At 46.8% G+C, this 23,782-nt stretch overlaps 7 protein-coding genes across 7 annotated transcripts; 2 read left to right on the top strand and 5 right to left on the bottom strand.

The window, feature by feature from the left end:
• Window positions 1-1,595: 1,595 nt before the first annotated feature.
• Window positions 1,596-2,551, bottom strand: ATNIH1004_003862 (uncharacterized protein; the record flags this gene model as incomplete). The annotated part of the gene is made up of 2 exons (XM_033568534.1): window positions 1,596-1,848; window positions 1,959-2,551. 2 exons carry the CDS (start codon window positions 2,549-2,551, stop codon window positions 1,596-1,598), a joined length of 846 nt encoding a protein of 281 aa, XP_033427340.1.
• A 2,779-nt stretch (window positions 2,552-5,330) lies between these two features.
• On the bottom strand, window positions 5,331-6,582 carry ATNIH1004_003863 (uncharacterized protein; the record flags this gene model as incomplete). Its single annotated transcript, XM_033568535.1, has 2 exons — window positions 5,331-5,908; window positions 5,973-6,582. The coding sequence occupies 2 exons, from the start codon at window positions 6,580-6,582 to the stop codon at window positions 5,331-5,333; spliced, it is 1,188 nt and encodes a 395-aa protein (XP_033427341.1).
• A 1,126-nt stretch (window positions 6,583-7,708) lies between these two features.
• ATNIH1004_003864 (sterol desaturase family protein) lies at window positions 7,709-8,764 on the top strand (the record flags this gene model as incomplete). Its single annotated transcript, XM_033568536.1, has 1 exon — window positions 7,709-8,764. The coding sequence occupies one exon, from the start codon at window positions 7,709-7,711 to the stop codon at window positions 8,762-8,764; it is 1,056 nt and encodes a 351-aa protein (XP_033427342.1).
• A 1,245-nt stretch (window positions 8,765-10,009) lies between these two features.
• ATNIH1004_003865 (uncharacterized protein) lies at window positions 10,010-11,311 on the bottom strand (the record flags this gene model as incomplete). Its single annotated transcript, XM_033568537.1, has 1 exon — window positions 10,010-11,311. The coding sequence occupies one exon, from the start codon at window positions 11,309-11,311 to the stop codon at window positions 10,010-10,012; it is 1,302 nt and encodes a 433-aa protein (XP_033427343.1).
• A 1,704-nt stretch (window positions 11,312-13,015) lies between these two features.
• ATNIH1004_003866 (uncharacterized protein) lies at window positions 13,016-16,270 on the top strand (the record flags this gene model as incomplete). Its single annotated transcript, XM_033568538.1, has 11 exons — window positions 13,016-13,031; window positions 13,079-13,401; window positions 13,458-13,902; window positions 13,959-14,080; window positions 14,130-14,345; window positions 14,394-15,309; window positions 15,365-15,453; window positions 15,503-15,574; window positions 15,622-15,739; window positions 15,801-15,948; window positions 15,997-16,270. 11 exons carry the CDS (start codon window positions 13,016-13,018, stop codon window positions 16,268-16,270), a joined length of 2,739 nt encoding a protein of 912 aa, XP_033427344.1.
• A 1,626-nt stretch (window positions 16,271-17,896) lies between these two features.
• On the bottom strand, window positions 17,897-19,276 carry ATNIH1004_003867 (uncharacterized protein; the record flags this gene model as incomplete). Its single annotated transcript, XM_033568539.1, has 1 exon — window positions 17,897-19,276. One exon carries the CDS (start codon window positions 19,274-19,276, stop codon window positions 17,897-17,899), a length of 1,380 nt encoding a protein of 459 aa, XP_033427345.1.
• Window positions 19,277-21,719: 2,443 nt separating this feature from the next.
• Window positions 21,720-23,332, bottom strand: ATNIH1004_003868 (uncharacterized protein; the record flags this gene model as incomplete). Its single annotated transcript, XM_033568540.1, has 4 exons — window positions 21,720-22,149; window positions 22,218-22,597; window positions 22,734-22,975; window positions 23,071-23,332. 4 exons carry the CDS (start codon window positions 23,330-23,332, stop codon window positions 21,720-21,722), a joined length of 1,314 nt encoding a protein of 437 aa, XP_033427346.1.
• Window positions 23,333-23,782: the final 450 nt, after the last annotated feature.

The raw sequence follows: 23,782 nt of genomic DNA on the forward strand, positions 1-23,782 counted from the left end.
CCAGGCATCGCCTATTATTTGGAGCTGCCGCATAGCTGTCTTGAGCCTTCTGTACCTGATCATTATGCAAGATTAAACAATCAATATTTTAAAGACCATCAATTAAAGTGCAAAGAATGACCGCCCGCCTTGGGAGTGTCTCTCCACGATCATTGCAGATCTGTCTCATGATCTCCTCGCGGAGCACCGGATCAGAGGCCTTTGCAAACTTCTGCTGGTTTCCAAGCGTGTCCAGAGGCTTGCTGGGCCAATCCTTTACAGAGGAATCCACAACGACGGCAACTATATCAGCACAAGTGGGGACGAGCTAAAGGTCGACAGGAGGTCACCACTCCCCTGCCGATCGATATTAAGTCGCCCTGATTTAGCTACCTACTAGAGAAAAAATGAGAAGCAAATTTTACCACAACAAAGCAAGAGAGCACTGGCAGTTGAAAGTCAAACTCAACGAGGTAAGTCAAGCTCTTATGCAGGGCCTTCTGATCTTTCAGTTGCGGAACCTGGTGTCGTTGACTCTTAGCGTCCACTCGGGGCTGTTTGGGCATCTCACAATGTTTCTTCGACTTCCGGCCTTCAAAGGCTTGAGATTCATCGTTGATATGGGAAATTTTGCTTCATGGTGGGATGATGCCTAAGAGAAACCAGACGATATTCTCGAAAATATTCTTATGGGTACGGAAAATATCCGCAAGTTGCAGTTTGAAGATTATCGAAATTCTTTTTTCCCCACGAGGTTCAACGCATCCAAGTTGAAGAATATCCTGGATCGCCATGTTACTAGAACGGCCAGGCAAGTGTCCATCGATCATCGACAAGAGGGATTGGCGTCTACCTCAAGAGTATACCATCATTGACGGCGCATTCGGATCCACGACGAATTACAACCAGCTCGAACAGCTCTCGAATCAGCTCAAGTTGTTGCTGGGAAAGCCTTCGCAGAACCCGAATTGTCTCCAGATGTGTTGCCGAATCAGTTACGATATCTGAATCTGACGTGCCTTAGTCTCGCGAAATCTGACGATCGAAACTATTAGGAGTGTGAGGATTAGGAGGTATAGTTCGAAATGCTGGCGCAAGCCGCCAAAGACGGGGCGAGGTTTCCAGCGTTGACTCAGGTGAATATGGATGTATATCGCAAGGGTGAATTTCGGAAACTCGACAGGCATACCGCAACTTCGGGGCGATATACGAACGGGATCTCGGACGATAGTGAGATTGACTTTGTATGGTATTAATCTATTCAGTTCGGATTCTCTACCATAATGAAGCCTACTTTCTTGACCGTATACCATGGACTTGGCCAATAAACGTAGGATAGGAGTAGCTTCAATTCTGCTGACCTGTAGAACTGTCACACTGGCCGAAAGTCTTTAAAGTTTTTAAAAGACATGTACAAGAAAGTCTGGTATAGTAAACCCCTTCCTGTCCCCCATGGAGTCTCAGGTGCTAGGTCACGGCACACTGGATATAAGACATATCGATTGGCAAAAAATCTCCATCTATTTCCAGCAATAAAATTTAAGAATTACTTCCCTCTACCAGACCAGACGTCCTTATTTGTTCCACAGATGTTAAACTAAACAAGTGGGCAATCCTCACCGATAATAATTCCACACTCGAATATAGTCTACCTCCAGCTGTACACTCTCACCACCAACAGTGGTCGCGTTGGGCTGACCTGGCCAATCTCCACCCACTGCCACATTAAGCAGTATGAAATGGCCTTTGTGTGCAATATTCTCCCAGGTCGTCGAGCTGTTTATCCTAGCTGCTGGAATCTGAAAAACCTGCTGCCCATCAAGATACCACTTCAACTCTCCCATACCACACTCCTGCACTTCGATCAACCTCAAATCCAACAGTATGCCATTGGCCACCAGTCCATCACTCCACCATTCCAGTCCGGTATATTCATTGCATGGCCCCCAGGCGCAACCCCCAATGAAGTGATTGTATACTTTGGTAAGCCATTGACCACTTCCATAAGGTCCCATTCTGAAGCAGCGGGCCAGGCGGTATAATTGGAGCGGAAATCAACCCCAAGAGCCCAGAATGCAGGCCAAATCCCCTGTTGCTTGTAAGTAGGAGCCGAGCCCGTCTTCAAACGACCCTCGATGTAAAGTCGGCCACCGGGCGTAGCAGCGAAATCGGTGCGTTGGGTCTCAATGCGCGAAGATGTCCAAGTACGGTTAGATGATACTCGTGGAGTGATGGTCAGGGTATCGTCTCGTGTCACGCGGATATTGGCTGGCGACGTTGTGTATGTCTCAACTTCATGCGTTCCCCAATTCGGTGCACCACCAGGATAGGAGGTTCCGACGTCGAAAATCCAGTTCTCAGATGACGGTAGATAATGGCCCGGTCTGTGCTTGAATTCTTCATGCCATGTTAACTGATAGCTATCAAGAATTGAGGGAGGAATCGAAAGTTTTGGTAGCACAGAACTGTGCTCCCCTCCGTCGCGGCGGGGGTTGTGGTGGTGATGGAGGGCCCCTTTTGCAGCTTCTGCAGAACCCAGAAATAAACACAGGGAAGTAATGAATGAATGCATGCTGAAGAGTGCCGCAGAAAAATGAGACATGAAATAAAAAGAAGGGCAGAAGGAGTGACGAAAGAGACAACAGACAACAACGGCGAAAAAAGGCCATGCACACACAGCCCTGAGGGCCTCGTGTTCTTCCCGCTTATATAGATCATCGGGACTCGTAAGCTTAATTCAGATTTATCAACAACACGGCCTGTTTTGTCGCTCCGCTGCCCCTGACACTAGGCTAGGTCGGTCGATAATTGTACCCGTCTCGAAAAACCTTAATTGTGTCTTCGAAGGTCCCCACGCCATTACTCTCGGCTGTTTCAAAGATCCAGACCTGCAACGGATCAACAGTCCTTGTCTATTCAACACCCGAACGCGAGGAATGACTCGCGCGACAGAGTTATTAATGTGACTGTCTTCAAAGAATCATTCGGTTATCTGTTCGTAGTGTAGTGGATGAGGGGAATACATAGCGCACCACTGCAATTCAGTGTTCAATCGGCCGACTATTTATAAATTTCTGAATCGCCATACAGCTATTTATAAACAGTCAGAATACTATTAAACTGTATTTAAATCATTATTAGCTGTATATAACTATTTTGTATTATTTACGGTAGCATATTATTAATATTGTATAAATCCTAAGATGATGTCTGTATTAAAATATGCTAGTAATAGCTTCAGCGCAGTAAGATTCACGAATTGTGCTAGTCCAGATGTTACTGTGGTATGTATGGTACTGAATATTAGATGGCATGGCATAAATTTCGGACTCAGTCGTGCCCATTACTTGGTGGAGCTTTATACTTGTATCACTGGGAGGCCCGGAAATGCAGAAACTAAATAGCAGCACCTGAAATCTCTGAGACAGGTAATATATACATTAGCTGGTATATTGGTGGCGTCACGCAGTCAAGAGGGTGTTTGTATGGTTTGGCCGCAACAAGTCACCTGTCGCTGCGGCCTCAGGCCCAACACGTTAGAAAGTAGCGTCAGAGAGGGCCCCGTCCGCGCTCCCCTATACGGAGGCAGTCTGTATATTGAAGTGTCTCTATAATCTATATACAGAAGGGGTGCGGAGGGAAAACCGAGTCTTGACAGCGTTAGAGGAGATGAGCTACTTGCAGAGGCGCGCAATTGACTCCCGTGAGGCAGTTGCAGGAACGAAGAACCCCAGTAAGAGGCCTCTGGGACCAGAAGCCAAGTCCGCAGTGTGTTAGGGACCTACCGTATTCGGTATGGTCACGTGGCTTCACTTAGTCACCCATCTAGATAGTTAGTCATCTCGCCCGAGCCCCTGGAATTGAAGACGGGACAGAATTGTGCCTCGCAAACATAGTGTGGTCATCATGTGAGATAACCCAATCAAACTTCCAGTTAATTCCCTCACAATATCCCATGTTACGCCATGGATGGTTTTCAGTGTTTCTTTATGTTCCAGCTATGTATTTTACTGGAATATAAATTGCATTAATATCGATACAAACCGAAGCTAGAGGGATTTGTTTCAGATGCCGCCGCCATATACGTAGGCACTTTTTAGCAACAGAATATATATATTTGTATGGTATCAGACCGCTATTCCCTTGTTGCATGTCAATATGTTTATTATAGCATGTTTCTTCGTTTTTTACCCTGTCTCTCTTTTGCATATTCCTTTTATGACTGGCAGACCTTTAACAGGATCCTCACTGTCAAAATTTGACATAATTACTCCCCACCCGCGGTCGGGATGAAGTCGGTATAGAGTGGGCCATACCAAAGCCCAGCCTAAGGAAAGCTAAGGCAACTTAGTTGAAACAGGTTCAGTTTTGTGTCTGTGTAGGACTTGATACTTCGACTATGAAAAGTTCTTGCCATGAATTACTACATAGACAAAGTCATCATTAATTCATAAATAATTCAAGTCACAACTCCTCCCATTTATTTAGAAAATTACAACAAAATTTGTAAATCACTTATTTTTCACCTTTATTCTTTAATGTAACGTTGTATTGTAAGATATATCTGAATCTGAAGCAATGTCGACACGACCACTATGATTCAGTGGAAAGGGTGCAGAAGAACACTATTACAGCTACATGCACGTACAGTGGCGTTTCATTAGTTTTGACCCAGTCCCTGACCGCTTTTCTTTACCGCCTTTACTGCCTACCCTAACTATGCGCGACTTGACCGGCAGAGTCGATTATCTAGGTAGACGGTTTATGTAGGCAGAAAGGGACCGGGTCAAAACTAATGAAACGCCACTGTAGCCCACTAAGGACTGTTCTGATAGTGTTACGGAAACACTATAATCCGCCCGACTTGGCGGTGCGGAAGTATCTGATGATCCCTTCTACCCCTCAATCCTTTAGTTCAGCACCCAGATAGGAATGCTGAGGTACTGTGATTCCTGGAGTTTCCACCGAATGACATCTACCTCCTATTTCGGCTAAAGGTTGGCCTGTAGCTGATAGAATAGCTCCCTGCGCATCACTTCCCCTGACTTCCACAACAGATAGTATCTATATTGCTTCGATTACTATCTGATGAATGCACTCATGAACGCACTCTCTATCTATTGATAGGGGCAGATCCTCAGGGGAAATACCCCGCATGCCCAGGCGCTAGGCGCTCGGCTTCTATATTTCCATATCAGAATCCAACAAGAGGAATCATATCTTAGCGACTTGCATTCCATGTCGTTCTGTATAGTGCCAGAAGCATTCACACCTGCGATAGCAGATAGAGCAGCCACACATATAGGCTTTATGTACATTCATGGGGTAGGACTGCCATAAAGAATTTGATATCAAGCATTGTTTCCTGCATGCGTTAAAGTCTCATAAGCAACAAACAGCCCATTATTTCCTGCAGGTCGCTGTTTAGCAGTCAGATTTTCAGTCTCAGGCATATCGATACCCATCCTAAACGACAGACCGTTGAACCCAACCTCTGTAACCGGACCTAAGTTTAATTTCAGCTTTCCCCCGCAGACCCAGGAGGGAACTGTATCCCCACTGACCAACTGTGAATGGAACTCTAGTCCATAGCGCAGTCGTGTTCCCACGTTGGTCTCGTAGAGGTCAGTACCCTGAATACGAGAGGTCTCAGCGACATGTGCCATAGATGCAAAAGAGTATCCAGTGTGCTCGAGGTCACGACATGTCTCCTGTGCCTGGCCATCTTCCTTGAAAATGGATTGACCGAACCACCAATCTATGATTGCCTCTGGGGAGGAGCTTTGTCCCCGAGCTGCGACTGGATATTTTCCGTCGCTGGTCATGTAGACCGTGGCGGGGACTCGTTGCAAGAACCATTTCATGGCGGTGTTATACGCGTCGGGATCTTCGAGGAAGACTGCCATCATTATGGCTGCTTCGGTCATCACTATGGTAAAGACCGTATTAACAACCTGCTGTTTCGTTCGCTCCTGTGCCGGGCGAAAGCCTACCTAACTCCCAATTCGCTACATTGTGATCCGTTCCATTGACCGTCAAGGGCATATACACATTGCGCAACATGGATTCGAAGCGACGAATGTCAGCCAAAGCCCACCCAGCATCTGTATATCGGATGATCTCGCCTGCTCGTGCCCAGACAGAACCAACCCATCCCGACTGCAGTGGCGCATTGGTGTTGTTGTGGCCCTTAATAGTGGATGAGTAAGTATTCATAATCCGAATCGCCCGTTCTGCGTAGTCCTCGGAGCCACTGATTGCCCATGCAAGAGCATTTCCGTACGCTGCTAACGAATCATGGCGTTCGGCGGTGCATCCAACATCTGGTTTGGAGTAGGGACCACACTCGACGATCTCATGCGGAGATGGGTCCGTTGGAGGCGACATGAACTTGTCCCTAAGAAGGGCGTCGTATGCTTCTGCCCAGGGCTGTTCGGTGTTCTTTACCTTCTGTCTAATAAAGTCCAGTTGAGACAGGCTGATCATGGCTCCGGGATGGACCCATTTTGGAGGCGCCAAATCGGTAGTTGAGGGTGCAGTGGCCCCGTATCCCGTGGGGATTATACTGGCGAGAACGAGTGCAAGGACTTTGTTGAGAAGCATGAGGCTGGACGACGGACAGGCGGAAGACTACACACTAAGAAATAACTCTACCTATCGAGATGGACGTTCCAGGAATTTATCAGTCGCTATGTTTGTCCCACTTCAGATTTCTTCTGCCGCTAAAGTGCACAGATATAGACACGGGGTTTGAGCAAATGCGGGGATGCGGGGGATTAATTCTCCACACTAATTGAGCTCTAAGAGAATTTCGGATAAATAACCCGACCGAGTAGCCCACATTTCCTCAGGCTGAGCAAGAAGACGGTGACATGACTCTTGGTTCTGTCTTGACAGAAGCTCTATCATAGGTAAGGAGTATATACTATCTATACTGTTGTATAGAGGGTGGGGTACATGGTTGAGCAGGATAATTATATGGTGGAATATTTTGGTACCCCTTACAGCGAGATGTCCACTGGATACCAAATTAGAGAATATTATTCTGGATTTTTAAGAGAGCCATTAGCTTTATATGTGCTTGGAAGATAGATATCAAGGCAGCGCCAGGCACTCTGCAACAAACAGTAGGCAAAGAACACAGGGAGATCGGGCGTACTACAAAATACATATGATATAACTTCAGTGGATATCAATTTATTATAGTCATTAACATACTATGGTTATGCATGCTATAGAACTATAAATCCTTCTCCTGGATTACCCTGACAGTAGTTAACTGAGGCAGCCGCTATTATAAGCCATTTGTGACATAGGACTTCTTCAAGATAGTGTAGACTGTAGCGAATAAGATTCCTAGATAACAGCCTGGTATGTGATGCAAGGTGTTCACATTAGAACCGGATAGTTGGGAAAAAGTGGTGAATCTCTTCTGTGGGGCGAAATGGTCCGTCTGCCTATCACGACTCCTGTCCCAAAAACGGGAGCCCTATACCAATTCGCACCCATCGCAACACTTACCCGTCTGGGACAAGCTGAGAAGTGGATTATCTCAACCACCACGAAACGAAATGGTACTCCCGAGGTAGTAGTCACAAATACTCATCCTGAAGACGTTGAGATACCATCACATGCCTACCACGTGGTTAGCAATGCGGACTATAAATAAAGCCTATTCTGTACTCTAGAAATGCCACACCACCCGCAAGGGAATTGAACCAAAACAAACATGTCTACTTCTTTGCGCAATCCCAAAGACTCGATGAAGTCCACCTGGAATCAACAGGATCGGGGCCAGTGGACCACGGCGCACTGGATGCTCAAGTTGCTGGGCCTTGACTCTCCCTCCTCGGATAAGGACAAGAGTACTCCCGTTCATGAGAAGTCAGACAAGGTACCATATGCTCCAGAATTGCAGTTCCATATATGGGTTCTTATCCACGCCTTGGTTCCGCTTTCGATTCACTATGCCTATATCGCCTACTTTGGTCGGAATATGTCTGCGTTCGGCGCCTTTTTCTTCTACAGCTTCGCCTTTAAGGCAATTGCCATCCACCAGCTCCATGTTCTTCGCCGTCTGGGCAACGTATACGGTTTCTTTGACGGTGACAAGCACGAGCGGGACGGTGTTCCTGATATTGGGGTTAGGAAAGTTGTCAACTCCCTTCTTTCTGTTGCCACATTTCGCCCGATGATGACAGTATTTGTGGCTTATCAGATTAATGAAGGCCCGACAACAATCAACTGGCTATGGCTACCACTCACAATTGGCATATACGGCCTGATTCTTGATTTTTGGTTTTACTGGTATCACCGTATTATGCACGATACAGATAGTCTCTGGCAGTATCACCGAACCCACCATCTGACCAAGCACCCAAATCCCTTGCTGACGATATACGCGGACTCGGTACAAGAAGTGTTCGATATTGTTGGAATTCCAATGATGGCATACATCAGCATGAAGCTCGTAGGCTTTCCTTTCAGCTTCTACGATTGGTGGATCAGCCAGCAGTACGTTGTTTTCACGGAGATTCTAGGTCACAGCGGCCTCCGTATGGAGGCCACTTCTGTATCAACCCTGAACTGGCTGTGGAGGTTCCTAGATGCAGAGCTTGTTATCGAGGACCATGATCTTCACCACCGCAAAGGTTGGAGGAAGAGCCATAATTATGGCAAGCAGACTCGGGTTTGGGACCGGCTTTTTGGAACCTGTCACCCTCGTATCGAGGGCCATAAAGACAACATTGACTATGTCAACACGGTGACTCTCCCGCTCATTTGACAGCGGAAATTGAATTACTTTATGAGTCTACGGACTACTAGAATTAGCGAAGAAACTAGTTTTCATTAGGGAATTAAGTAATCAAAGTTGTCTTACTCTATATTACTCTATAGTGTAGCTGTAGCGTCGGGTATTGCAGTCGCCTGGCTAGTGATGTAAGGACCAGAGATTTATATACTGGGTCTAAAACTGGGTCTAAATAATCTTCAAACTTACACCGGATTATTAATCTAAATGTAAATATTATGTGGTGCACGCCTAAGTTAATGTACGCCTAAGTTAATGTGATGAGAAATCAGTTTCACATTAAGTTTTATCCTGCATCTCTGGAAGGTTCGTTTTGTGACGGTTAAATTTCCTATGCCCTAATGCCTTTTGATATCTACAGCATCCTCTACTCTTGCCCTCTATTAGCGCGGTATTTAGAAATACATAGCTCCAGTATAGAAAAACACCAGCAGAATTAAGCCGTCCTATTAAACTTTATTAACGCTATTAGATTACATTTGGTATGCACAAACATTTCGTCCAGAGAGAAATAATAAGTAGAAAATAATTTAGTACTTAGACAAGCAAATACACATCATCGCCATGAAAGCGATTGGCTTGGTAGAACCAGGCAAGACGATCCTTTGTGTTTCTGCTGTTTTGTAATTTACGTTTTTAACTGTTAGTTTAATTCTAATATCTTTGGAGATCCAATGGTAGCATCCAGAGTAACCTGACGTATCTATCCCCAAGGTCCCTAATACTGAAGAATCCTCATAAGCTTTGGTCAAAACTAGGTCAAGGTTATTTTAGACTGCTGTCCTCCACCCTGTCCACTTCTCTGGCCTTATTGATGATTTCGGTTCGGAACTAATCTTGCACAGCCTCCATCCACATGCAAACATCTAATGCTAGTGAGTGTGAGTCTAGTCCCATCCTGCATCGGAAGAGTCACTAAATAAGGCATGCTCGGCGCACAAGCCTGCTGCACTTGGCTATGAGTGAATTTCCTGGTGGGGGAGCTAAGGATCATATTATATGTACTAACCCAAGTTGGATCGCATTTAAGACATGAATAACAAAATACAATGGTCATTGGCTTTCACTTTCCGATTTGGTAACCTGTTTTACCTTGACCGGGGTGTACTGTCTGAGAATGGGTGAGAAGCTGCCTCTCTTTGCATCCCATAAGGCAAATAGTATTACGAAATATTTTTTGATTGTGAAGAGATAGTTATATATTTAGCAGTGATATTATTAGTGTCGAAAAGTCAGATTATCCCTGGCTTTTCGGTCCAAAAGCATCTTTCGCAGCGTCTCTGCACAATCGCTGTAAAAGCGAGGCTGATTCTTCACCGACGTCCATCCATTAACATCAATTACGTAGCTCTTGCCCCCATTTCGTACAATGTCAAACCCACAGACAGCCTGACCAAATCCTACTGAGATATTCGCAGCAGCCTCAGCCTCCTCCTTGCTCACCTCCGTGATCTGCCGTATTTCCTTGCCATTGGTATCCCGATGGACCATGCCAGTCACTGCGGGTGATTTCCGCGTCACGGCAAAACAGTAGCTGGATCCCACTGCGTAGGCCTTGATATCCTCCCCGTTGTCTGCGTTCAAGAGCGGCTCATACACATAGCTACTGCTCATCCCTTGCTCGGTGATACACCGCGGCACAATCAAGCACGGGTCATACTCGGAGCACTTATTGCCAATTTTTCGAAACAGTCTCCTTCCTCCACCATCACTATATGGGGTGCTTGAGAAGTAGATATAGATATTGTGGTCTTCTGCACTCACTGGCTTCTCGACGAAGGGTTTGTGAAGTTTATGTCCGTCGACCTCTAACGTGTTTTTATCCTCTGACAATGACACCGTAGGAGACTGGATAAAAGGAAACTTATTGACTTTGTCATCCTCCAGGGGACCAGGAAGTTCCAGTCCGAGCAAATTATAGACATGCACGACGAGCTCTTGACACAGAGCTCTTGGGCCACCATCACGGTTAACTTCCAATCTCTTGGGTGTTCGCACGCCAAGATAATCCAGGACCCTGTGGCAAAGACGACGGTCGAAGAGGAGTTTCTGCATGAGCAGGGAATTGTAGCAAATCGGCGACCGGAGATGCGTGTACAAAATGGCCTTATCGAGGGGAAATCCATTGGAATAGAACGCGATGATAGAGTCGCAGATAGGCCATTTCTCCACTGGTTTGGTCAAGAGCGTCTTGTCGCCGAACAGAGTAACCTCGATATCGCCAGTGGACTCCAAACGGCGAAAAATCTCCTGGTTGGATTTGCTGAGCGCCTTTTCTTCCATTGCGCAGATGCCGAGTCTCCATGGACGGCGCTTGTTTTGGTTTGGCCAGTGTGATATGTGAGAGAACTCGGTCGGGGTGTGCCTGATCAGACAACAGGGCGAAGGAAGTCGAAGGATATCAATCTCCTCGTCGTCCAAATGTGCCAGAGCTCTCAAATGGTTGTCATTCCAGTTGATCTCCGGGGTGTTTCCGGTGGCCGCTAGCTTGTATAAGGTAGACATGTTTATAGTGGTCATTGGTAGTTTATTTGTGACTTTGTAGTTGGTAGTAGTACTCCTTCAACCAGCTGAGGATCTCGGAAGTGGTTGTCGAGTTTCTCTGGCGGACGGAGTGGGTTAATGCCATTGATGGGAGAATTACTTTGCGACTGATGAATTGATCTCAATTCGATAATTTCTGCGAATTGCAAAATAGTTTAACAGATCGGGGAGATCTGGATGTGGCGAGCACTATATATATACGGATGGGGTACGCTACAGTTGCCTACATATTAATAAGAGTATACACCGCTGCTATCAATGAAGAAAAGGAATGAAACGAGGGAATAAAAAATAGCCATGACGGGAATTAATTCCCGCAGTCGAGTCATCAACAGGTCAGTTTCTGGTTCCAGTGAAGCCAAGCGAGCGTTTCCAGCAATTGAGTTCATGGGAACCCGACCGAACACAGCCCCTTACAGGTGTAAGAAAGAAAAATTAAAGGAAGCATCAAAGCCAAACTGCTCTGGTCTTGAACCTTAGCCATGACTACAGTGGTAGAAAGTCAGAGATCCCACAAGTAGTCTACTAGTTATGCCCGTTGGATATACAAAAGTATGCCCAATGGGTCACACCTGAACTTCTACGTAGACAGCATTGGTTTATCTTTATTTATTTTTTGGCCGGAATTTCCCGAGTCTCTCTAACTAATCTAACAGTACTCTTATTTCTGTCACTGTCTAATTGTCTTGTTTTATTTGGCTCCTTTTTCCCCCACGACTGTGTGGTCCGTGCTTTGGTTATTTTTTTGTCATATTTTCTCAAATGGAATGAATTTACCAATGACATTCATTATAGATCAGCAGAGGTCTCTACATCATGCCGATAGTCCGAAAGCAAGGGCTCATTAACGCCGCTTTAAGTTTACCAGCTATTTTCTCTTCCGTTCTTGGCACCGTGACTCACTGGCAATTCTCATCCGAATCACTTTCAGGGGAAAAACTTCTGGAGATGCGAACTCTTCGGGCACCGTGGGCCGAGCTCGAACTTCAAAATTTCTCTCACAGCCCCAATGCTACAGCCAATTAGGAAGGTAGATGCGTGCATGTTTAAGCTATACAGGCTGCGAGACAAGACCAAGGTGGTGGCATTAGGCAACAACTTTTCAAACCCTCAGAACAGAGCAGGGTCAGAAAAAAAAAAAAAGAAAAAAAGCGCACCCCATCGTGAGCCATTTTATTTTTCACGGAGACCCAAGATAAGCTGTCTCCGATAGCATGTGAACCTCAGCCCTATATCATGGAGATGGACGGTCCCTACTAGTGGGAAAGGCTATCTTAGCCCGATCCTACTTGGGTGCCAGTTTGGTTTGGTTCTTGTCTCAGGCACTGCCCCAACCGTGGTCATGCTAGATAATAGGGGGGATTGCTTGGTTTGGTCATGTAGCTTTCGTTTATTTGTGCTGTATATATACCAATTTACTGACGCCTATATCTCCCTACTCAATCTTAATCCAATTTCGGGTCTTTTTAGACGCTGAACACAGCTTCTACTCTTTTCTTCAACTCTCACAATTTCTACAGTCTCCAAGCTGGCGTCTTTCGGGCTTTCTTATTCCACATTGATGGCAGTTTCGGCATCTTGTGATGACAGTTTCCCGCCCACGCGACCACCATAGGGCACTTGAACCGGTAACTATTACGAATGAGGTTGTCGTGCAGTAAGATGCAGATAAAGTTCAGCATGGATATGTTTAAGGGTTGGTGCGCAAAGAACATAGGCAACAAGTATACTTACCGAGAACAGGCATCGGAGAACATTTGTACAAGCGGTTCGGACAACGCTGGCAAGGACAAGATGTGAGGAAATGCCAACGCCAGATCGAGTCGGCGCTGAGTGATATCTCGGTTATTCCATTGGCAGAAGTATTCTACCGTCTGGGGACTAGAAATAGGGGCCTCCTCTGCTGGGAAGCAGCAAAGCGCCTCAAAGCAGCTGGTCCTAATGTCCTCCCACGTGCGGTTCCTCCTCCTACATGTTTTCTCTTCCTCCGTGGGTCTGTGAATCCATTCAATGCCCTCTTAGCATTTCTTGCGGTGATATCTGCGATTTCGCCGTCACCTAGTTGGGTACGTCAACGATCAGCTACCCAGTAACAGAATCTAATCGAGCTGGGTAATTGTAGGAGACGGTCTCGATCCTTCTGATAATGATCATCGTGTCTTCCGTCGTTCGCTTTCACCAGGAATACCAAAGCTCTGTCGAGATGTTCCGCCTTCAGTCCAACAGTGCATCTATGGTCAGAGTCCGTCGTCAGGTTAGCGTGAACGGTACGTTCGGTCATCATCGGGTTCACGAAACACTGGTGCCGGCGGCAGAGCTGGTCACTGGTGATATTATATTCATCCACTCTGGTGAGACTGTTCCTGCCGATTGCCGAGTCATTGACTCGCATCATTTAAGAGTCAGTCAAGCGGTTTTATCAGGTGAAAGTGTTGCTGTGCGAAAGGCCCCGTGCCTCTCGAAGCACAGCGACAGCTATTTGCTCTTAGACCGTGAGAACATTGTCTTTATGGGTTCGACAGTCGCTTGCGGAAATGCCGTTGGAATAGTGGTAGCGACAGGGAGCCGTATGTTACAGTTGAGGAGTATTCCCATTCATCATGCATGTCATGACCATTTCTAGGCACGTTCATGTCCAGTATTGCGCAGGCCCTGAATAATAAGCGACCTCCAACCGCTTTCGAGCTCGGGGTTCGCAACGTTAGTCTGGTTCTGTGTATGTTCATGTTGACGATGGTTCCTATAGTAAGTCTTCGTCAGCAGGCAATTGAGGCTTGTCTCACCCAGCACATAGATTTTTACAATGTCAAGACGTGCAACTGGAAGCTCTGCCAGAGCCGCTTTATTTGCCATCAGCGTTGCAGTTGGGCTTGTTCCGGAAATGCTTCCTGCTATTGTCAATGCTAATCTCGCTCGTGGTGCCCTTCTCCTATTGAAGAAGTGTGTAATTGTAAAGCATCTATATGCTGTGCAAAACCTAGGGGGTATGACTGTCCTGTGTTCTGACAAGGTACGCACTGAGCTTCGCTCTAATTATGTTATCTAATATTGTTATCAGACTGGAACCATAACCACAGACAAGCTCACTGTATCACACTGCGCAAATGCACAAGGGATTCCCGATATGCATGTATTCTGCTTAGCTTACATCAATGCAGCCTGCCAACTTCAGATCGCCGATGACATTGATCATGCAGTCCTCCGTGCTCGCGGACAGTATTCCCAACCGCCACATATCCCGTATTATGAAACTGTCGAGGTGATTCCTTTTTCCTTTGAGCGCCGACGGTCAAGCTGCATAATCCGAAACTCGGCCAATCGTCTTGTTTTGATCTGTAAAGGGGCCTATGACGAGGTCATGGCCCTTTGTACCCATGTACGCTTCGGTGCTGTCCATACTGATCTCGACATGTCCACTCGTGAACGGGTCGCACATCACGTTAGACAGGTGACATCTCGTGGATATAGGGTCCTCCTCATCGCTGCGAAGACTATTGAGGCAACCTCTCTGAACCAAGGCGAAGTCCACGAGGGACTCGAGAACCAAATGACTCTCGAAGGTTTAATTGCCTTCTCACAGCCGGTCAAGGAAGATGCAGCTTCGTCCATCCATCAGCTTCAGGACCTTGGCGTCGAGCTGAAGATACTAACGGGCGACAGTCTCGAGCATACTCTGCGAGTATTCCACGAGCTTCGACTTGGCCATAGATTCGAGGGCAGTGCTCCAGCCATTTCCGGACTGCAGCTAGACGAAATCAATGATCCGCGTGAGCTCGACATGATTGTCAAAGGGACGATGCTGTTTTACAAACTGACCCCGGGGCAAAAGGGCCATGTGGTTGAGTCGCTTCGCCGGCAAGGAAGCTCTGTCGGCATGCTTGCAGATGGAGTAAACGACTGCGTCGCCCTTCGCTCGGCGGATGTGGGCATCACGGTGGACACAGCAGCCTCGGCTGCCAAAGACTCTAGCGATGGTAAGATAGCCTGGGTTGTGGAGTCGACGACGGTCTGTTCTAATCCAGGTAACAGTGATTCTTGCTACGAAAGATCTACGTATTCTTGTCGATGCCGTCACCGTCGGCCGCATTGCTCACGGAAATACTGTGAAATACATTAAAGTATGTCTTCATGCATGTGTTGAACAGTAATTATTAACATTTGAATCAGATGGTCACGTCGTCTAATTTTGGGAATGTATTCAGCGTCCTAATCGCCAGTATTTGGCTGCCATTTGAGCCCGTATGCAGTCCATACCTTGTAATAGATGCTGGCTAATACCGATGTAGATGACTAGTCTACAACTGCTCTTCCAAAATCTGCTGTATGATATCAGCCAGATTGCAATTGCCTGGGATAGTGTCGACGAGGAATATCTTCAATTGCCTCAGAATTGGAACGTCTCTGGTATCGCCCCGAAATTATCATTGAATACTATTTTAATTGCTGACTTACATTAATCGACCAGAATTAATCCGATTCATGCTCGTCTTCGGTCCCACTAGCTCAATAATTGATGTCTGTACCTTCTGTCTGGGGGTTTATTACTACGGACTCAATGTAGCAGACGACCCAATGCGCGTTTCGATGTTCCGTACACACTGGTTTTTACAAGGGTAACGTTTTGCTCGTACACCTGAGGATGTATATCTAACAAAGGCCAGATTACTTACTCAAACATTGATCATTCATTTCTACCGGACAGCAAAAGTCCCATGGTTTCAGAGTCGACCCTCCAAGGCGCTGTCATTGTCCATTGCTTGCATCATGACTATCGGCTTGCTTATTCCTTACATCGGCCCTATCCGGAATACACTGGGTATGGTTCGTCCGGCGAACACGTTTCTGCTGTTTCTGGTTGCTGAGCTTCTTGGATATTGCATTGAAGTTCAGGTTCTGAAATCCTTATACATCAAGCTTTTCGGTGCTTGGATTTGAATATTGGAGGCTAAAGAGGTGGTGGAGCAGTGATTATAACTAACAAGTCCTATATAGCCAGCTTGCCGATATAGATAGTCTGGCCGTACTAATATATAGTCGACTAGTTTTTTTTTTATCTAGCTAATACTATTATAAATTATCGGGATCTGGCTTTACAAAGATCCAACAAAGTAGTATATTCTCCAATATATTATTTAAATAGACTTTTCAACATTATTCCTGTCTAGTTTTTATAGTCGCGATCATATCAATAATAGCAGCCAGCGGGGTACCCCGACTATATTATTCTGTTTCTTCTATATGATAACCGCCATAACCACAATTTGCTGTAAAGTAATTACAATGTATGGCACGCGCATGGCTCTATATTAACAATTCACTTAAGCGCACTGTAGCAGAACTGACTGGTAGTTACCGGCGTCACCGACGGCCACTTCTGTTCCTGCAGAGACCCTTGATTCTAGAATGTCCTGCGCATCTACTGCACAAAAGAGGAGGTGCACCAATAGAGTCACATTCGCATGCATGACATGCACTGGCCAGTTATCGATATATCTACAACTTATAGGGAGCTGGAAACAACCGTCCAGCGCTAGATAACCCAACATATTCTGCTCGCGTATTGTAGTTAAAAGCCACAGAAAAAAGGCAATAAAAACCAATCATACTAAATTAAAGAAGACCTAATAATACCTGGAATTATCAACAGTCTTCCGCTGATGATCTATAGTCCGCAAATACAAGCTGGAGAGACGGCCGTGGAGTCGCCTGCGGAAGCGGCTAACCTAGTTAAAAACAACTGTGGTTCCTGCAACTTCCTCAGCGATTTTTTTTTTCAATATTTGAGGGGTAGGTGGGATACCACGATCGGAAATCTCATTAACATGCTCAATTAGAATCTCCTCCTGGATGTTGGTGAGTTTCTGACGTGACGTAGAGTTTGCGTCTTGAATTGAGCCCATTTTTTTTCTATGCCGTCGTGACAGCGTCATGCGGTCAATATTCCATTATTGAGTCCAATTCTGCCAGCGCCGCGTCTATTTAAGCGTTGTGTTCTATTTTCTTGTAGCTTGAAGTTGTCAAGTTGAAAAAAACCGTGCATTACTTGGTGGCGTGCATCATGCGGTAAATTATGTTAATAGAGCAACGACAACCAACGCCAAAAGGCTAGTAATAACCATCACACCCTAGTGACCGTACACATGGCCTGTATCCTGGACTCCTTCCTTTCCCAAAAGAGTGATTTGACAAATATTTTGGCAATCGAGATATCTATTGCTGTAACACATTGCATGTGCTCCCAAAACCTACAAATAGTCTGAAAATCTGGTATTCGTCGACACAACATAAGTTATAATATCAGTTTTTATCCCCTGGCAACACGCCACATGGAAACATAAATATTCATCAAAATATATCTCCCCAGTCAAATTCTAATATTGTATCATGATATCATTACGGAATAACTTCAGTGTCATCTAGAGAACATGACATGAGGAGCTATACAAGCCTTCACCTTGCCAGGAACTAGTCAGAGCATGCAAAAGGCCTACGAATCGACTTTGATTCAAATTTGTGAACCTACCAAAGTGTTAGCATACCGTGATATATAGGAAAAGACATTCATACTAGCTCAGCAACGCTGGCATATGTGCCGCACACGAAGACAATCATACCAACCAGAAAGACCACACCATTGTATATGGAAGACTTCCAGTTGTGTTTTTCATACCATGCACCCTCCCTCAATAGTACATACCATATGACTGGTGGGAGGTAGAAGGACAGACCGGAAACGAACAGGGAGGAAATGATGGATAGCAATTCCGAGAAAACAGGAATAGCCTCAGCGATGACCCAACCAATAGCGGTAATGGTAGACACCAGTGCTAGCCACGTAGCCCAGCCCTTGGTTGTATTGATGAAGCGGACAACGGAGTTTTGATATACTTTTCCGTGGATATAGCGAGAGACAACAGTCGTATTGATAGATCCCGAGATGAAGATGACCGGGAGAGCAATGCCAAAAACTACCCTGGAGAAAAGAGGACCTGCAGATAGAAGAGCAGGCGACTGCACCTCCTGTCCCACAGAGGCATAGATAATGGATCCCGTTAAAGTGTAGATAATAATCTGGATGCCTCCAAGCCACCAGAGTGTCTTGACATAATCCTCTGGTGTGTGCATTTCCTCCATAAAGGATGGCAGACAACCACCAAATGAATATGCAAACACAATACTATTGGTGGATACAATGGCCTCGGTAAAAGTGATACCCTCCTTTGGCCATGCGGACCATGGAGAACGGCCTATTTCGGAGTCCCCAGAACCATCTGAGCTTTGAATACCAGTTGCAATCATTGTAATTCCGATCGCTAGAATGATCGAAGCGAAATCAATGTATCCCAGTATGGCGATATCAGCAAAGGCCGGGGGGATAGCCAGCACCATCAATATTGCCGCAGATATGACGCTAAAGACCACCGAACACAAATCGCTTTGGGTGATGCTTTTGAACGCAATAGCACCCGTCAAGCAATGCGATCCAACGACAAAGATAAGCAGGGCCACAAAGCTACCGGAGAAGAGCTTTGATCCCCACCTCCCCATTAGAAGCCGTCCAACGTCTGCGTAGTGAGCAATTTGTGGAAACTTGAGTTTCACCTGTCCGATCTGGTAGCTTGCGTACATTGCAACGAAGCCAAGGCCAATGGTCAAGATTACGCCCGCAACCATACCAAGGGTTGCAAATGCATAAGGCAGTCCTAGACTCCCCAGAGCGATCCCCTCTACTATTGAAACGACGGCGAGCCGTTTCCAGCCAAGACGATGGAAGTGGGCGTTACCTCTTATCTCATATTGTCTCTCAAGGTCGGTGCGGCACTCGTTTTCACAGAGACTATTGCTGGTTATAGCGCCGGGAGATTCGTTGATAACGGTACCATCTTTCTGAAGACCCTGGGGAGTCTCATATCCGGAGGATTTGACTGTATTCTGGTCCATTTGGCAGATGGTAGAGGTAAAGTGTCCAGCACAGGGGAGGGAGCTGGTTGAAAGACAGGACGCCAGGGATAAGAGTTAGGGACCCTAATCTGTGGGAATCACCGTGCCTAGTATAAAAAGTTGCATGCGAGTGGAGCCATGCACCTTACCACAAGGGGAAACAAATGTGGATATTTTCTCTGCCGTTTTGCAGATTGTCACCTGTATTTTGTCTCTAGGGCTCAGCAGAGGTTGTTGATCAAATGTACAGTACTCACGGCTGGCTAGCAGCTTCTGTATAAAGAGGGCTCCTATTAGAGGCCGTTAAACCAGCGATTTAATTTTATCGTACTTATACCTATAATAAAATTGTATGGAACGTAAACTCAGGTGGGTTTATTGCAGCAAAATCTAGTTCGGGTAGAAGAAGACCATGTCATACGATACTAAAATCATACTGAGCGACACACGCATCCTTCAAGCAAGCCGTACATATTGATTTGGGTTTATTGAAAGACTATTCTATGAGAGATATAACCAAGCAAAGTCATATATAACCGAGTATTGTTATACATCGCTCCCGAACTAAGCGACACAGTTTCGGATCGCAACGGGACTTTGTCAGTCATGATCTATCTGTTGGGTGGCCTACAGCCCAATATTAGGTAAACGTAGCTTGGCCCTCGTATCTCGGGCATACCACCCAACAGTAATTATCAGGATTCCCCACTGCAAAGGGCGAGGCAGGGGGTTAATCTAATCAGATAATCAGATAGGAGACAGCCCCACTACACAGACCGCTAGTTGGGGGACAGAAACATGGCCGGGAATTGCAGCGAGGCTAACGATTGGCCTGAAAGTGAGAAGGATTCAGAATGCAGGTGAACGGGGTAGATTCGTACAGTATTTTTCGTAGTGTTATGCAAACACGCTGGTGTGAGGCTGCCTGCACATTTCGGGCTGCTATGGGGAACTGGCAACCTGATTGATATGCTTACGCCATGACTTTAAGCCCTCTTGATTATGTTATAAATTTCTATAACTCTCGAACGCATTTTCTGCGGAAACCTTGACTCCTACATTTTCCATATTCGGCCAGACTTAGCACCGTTTTTTACAAGTGCAGAAGAGCGTGTGTTGAGTGTTGAGCACTGCTTGGGGGGCCGTGCCGGGACGACCTGGGACAACCCGGAGCAATCTCGGATTAATATTACCCTGATCGCTGGAAAACCTCCAAGGCAAGCCAACTACTATCAAATGTGCAGAGCCAAGTCCACCACTTCTATTTGGCAGTGGCATAGAATATAAAAGGCCCTTTTTTTTTTTTTTTTTTTTACAAGTAAAGCCCACTTTGCGCGCAGTAGATAACGTTTATTGTTACCATATAGGGATCCAAATCGTGCAACTTATCGGACTAAATAATTACAATAAACTAAAACTGCGTGCGAATATTCTTGTCACCTGGTGTCCCATAGCAGTGTATGCAAAAGGCTGGAGCCCATGTGACATAACGGGCCGGTGGTCCCTACTGTCCCTATTGTCCCTAAAGCCCCTGTTCACCCTCGATGACCCATAACACGTTGCTCTCCTTTTCGTCTTCTTTCTGTTTTGGGTTTGGGCTTTGGTCCAGACCACATTACCCGTGGGCGGTATTTGGCGAGATCTACCCTTGCCGCGAACTGCTTCCGTACCATGCAGAAATGGCCTGGGGTACGGATTCCAGTCAACTATGCAGGCAACGGTAGGGACGGAGATTCCAATAGACCCGAAGCGATGAGACGTCACTTTGATATTGGGCCATTATAGTTTGCTCACTCTTTAGCGGCCATGACTTAGATTCTTAGTCGTGCCAGGCTGTCTCATTTTTTATTATTTGTGCGTGAGGGTAGCGACTTACAACAGTATACCTAGTTCCGCCCCATAGCCGCCATGGGGAGTACCTAGGGCTTGAACTAACTTGTCGCTGAAAAGACTACCTATGGGACGTTTTTGGGTGAACCTTACAGCAAGTCCGTCTCTGGATGCTATTAGGGACAATGGCATTTAAGAGGCGGAGTAATTACTCAGTACTTTACGGTACATTGTAGTAGTAATGTGTCAAAATAAGTCATCACAACAGTCTGCTTCTTCGGAGATTTCAAAGGTTCTACCTCTCTGTTCTGGCATAGTGGTCATAACTGTGCCATACTGTTGGTCATGATTGCGTGATAGTCTCCTGTGGCAAACAAACACAAGACATTTGGTGACCATTACTGCAATGGATTATAATCAGGAAGCTTGCCAATCAAGTAGTAATACACAGTGGTCAAGAACAAAGAGATCGGGCACCCCCGGAAAATGGTAAATCTGAGTACCAAAGTGAACCAAAGAACCCCTAGCTCTAGACCAAGCAGTTTCATACAAGAGCAGTCCCCCAGTCCCCTCCAAATGTTCCAGCAATTTCATGAATGTGCTACCTCCACACTCAAAACACCTTGAGAAGTTTCTTCTCGGTATAGAGTAACCTTGACACTAGAATAATCGCCGACCCTGCAAGGCACATCACGCCGCCAAAGATCTTCACGTCCAACCAGCCGTTGGCCGAATTTTGCAGGATGGCTCCGCCGATGGGCGCCATGGTGAGAGCGGGAATCGAGATGGCGAGGAAGACTACGCCCAGCCGGTAGCCGATCTCGGGCAGGGGGGACACCGAGACGGGAAGGGCGCCGGAAAGCCCTATAAAGGCTCCTGACGCAAAGCCGAACATGATGGCGAAGCCGATGGCGATGGACGAGTGCTTGGCGGGGATCCAGACGGCGAACTCGGCAATTCCAGAAAGACTACAAGCGATGATGAACATATTCCATCTTCCGATTCTATCGGCGCCATAACCGGCGACTAGACGGCCGAAAAGGCTTGGGTATAACCGTCAGCGTTCCACGACATTTGGGGGGACTGATAACAGGGCTGGATGTCGACCTACCTTGCGGCGTTGAAGATGGACACCAAGTATTGTGCCATCTCCTCCGACATGTGCGCGTCCTCAAACCCCTGCACAGCCAGATAGTCGATAGGGATGAATATGCCATAGGTCAGCACGAAGATGCCCAGCAGCAACATAACAAACGGGAACTCTTTGAAGGGTGCAGCGAAGCGGCCAGCGGGCATCTTCTTGGGCGCGAGCTTTGCTCTCGGGCGGACTGTGAGGATTGCAATAATCTGCAGGCCGAGGATGAGAAAGGCCGCAGTCCTCATGGCCCAGGGGTACCCGGTGCTCTGGATCATGCTACTGATCATGATAGGGAAGATGACGCCGCCGACTGATGAGCCTGTCACCATGATACCCATAGCTGCTCCGCGCTTCTTGGAAAACCAGGTTGAGATGCAGGCAAGCGCTTCATCGCACAGGACTCAGTCAGCATGGAACACTCAAGGAAGGGGGGAGTGGGTTAGACTTGCCCGGCGAGTATAAACATGCAACGCCGATGGCACTGCATACTCCCTGGGACAAGATGAACTGATAGTACGTCTTCGCCAACGACGCCATCATCAGGCCAAAGACGTGAAGAAGCGTCCCGCCAATGATGAGCGGCCTCGGTCCGTAGTTGTCGAATATTATGCCGACGACAGGCCCTAAGGCGAACAGAAAGAAGATTTGGAGCGACGGAATCCAGGCAATGGTGCTGCTGGAGTAGTCTTTCAGAGGTCCCACTTCGTAATACTCCTGGAAGCTGCCCACGCCTGGTGGAAGAGCATCGGTGTTAGTCCATCGCGTTGCTGCTGGATGCCACGTAGTGGGAACCTAGGAAGGCATTGGAAAGAGGGAAAATACGTACTGTTTATCCAGCCCGGGCTGGAGAAGGAGCAGCACCACGCTCCCAGCACGACCAACCATGCAGCGGCGCCGCCGTCGGGGGGGCCAGCGTCTTCCAATTTTGTGGCATCGCCAGGCTTGTCGCCGGAAATTGGCCTTCCGGCGTCTTCAAGGCCCCGCTCAGTCTCGCCATCGAGATCGGACTCTGGCTGTGCAGCCTTTTCGGAGTCGGTCTTCAGGTCGTGCATGGGAGTGATATTATTGGCGTTGTCCGTGCTAGCCATGGTTAAGACACGACTGGGAGAAAAATCAAGCAACTAATCAGGTGCAAAGACCGTTACATGTGCAAGGGGAAGCGAACAGCTCGAGATGCAACAGCCTCTCTGATTCCTGTACACCCCTGGGAACCGATTCTTTTATACATATAGATCCGCCTGATTCTGTAAGAGGCGGACGATGAGCGGGGCCGAGCGGAGGGTCAAGCGACCTGTGATTAGTGCTTCGCGGCGGAGCTAACAAAAATGCGGACAATAGAGGACTACTGCACCTTTATTTGCTTGCGGATTTGTTTACACGTACGTTTGCTTAGGGCTCTGCCGGCAGTTCCTCCTAAATAGGAAATCAGGGCACGGTTCGTTTAGGCCACTTTAGGTCACCTTACGAAGCCGCGCAAGAATCATATGATCTAAGAAGGGGGGAGGGATCTAGTTATTATATCAATCTTAGATAGGCTA

This window comes from Aspergillus tanneri, assembly GCF_003426965.1.
Source record: "Aspergillus tanneri strain NIH1004 chromosome Unknown AapTan_3_pilon_pilon_pilon, whole genome shotgun sequence".
NCBI lineage: Eukaryota > Fungi > Ascomycota > Eurotiomycetes > Eurotiales > Aspergillaceae > Aspergillus > Aspergillus tanneri.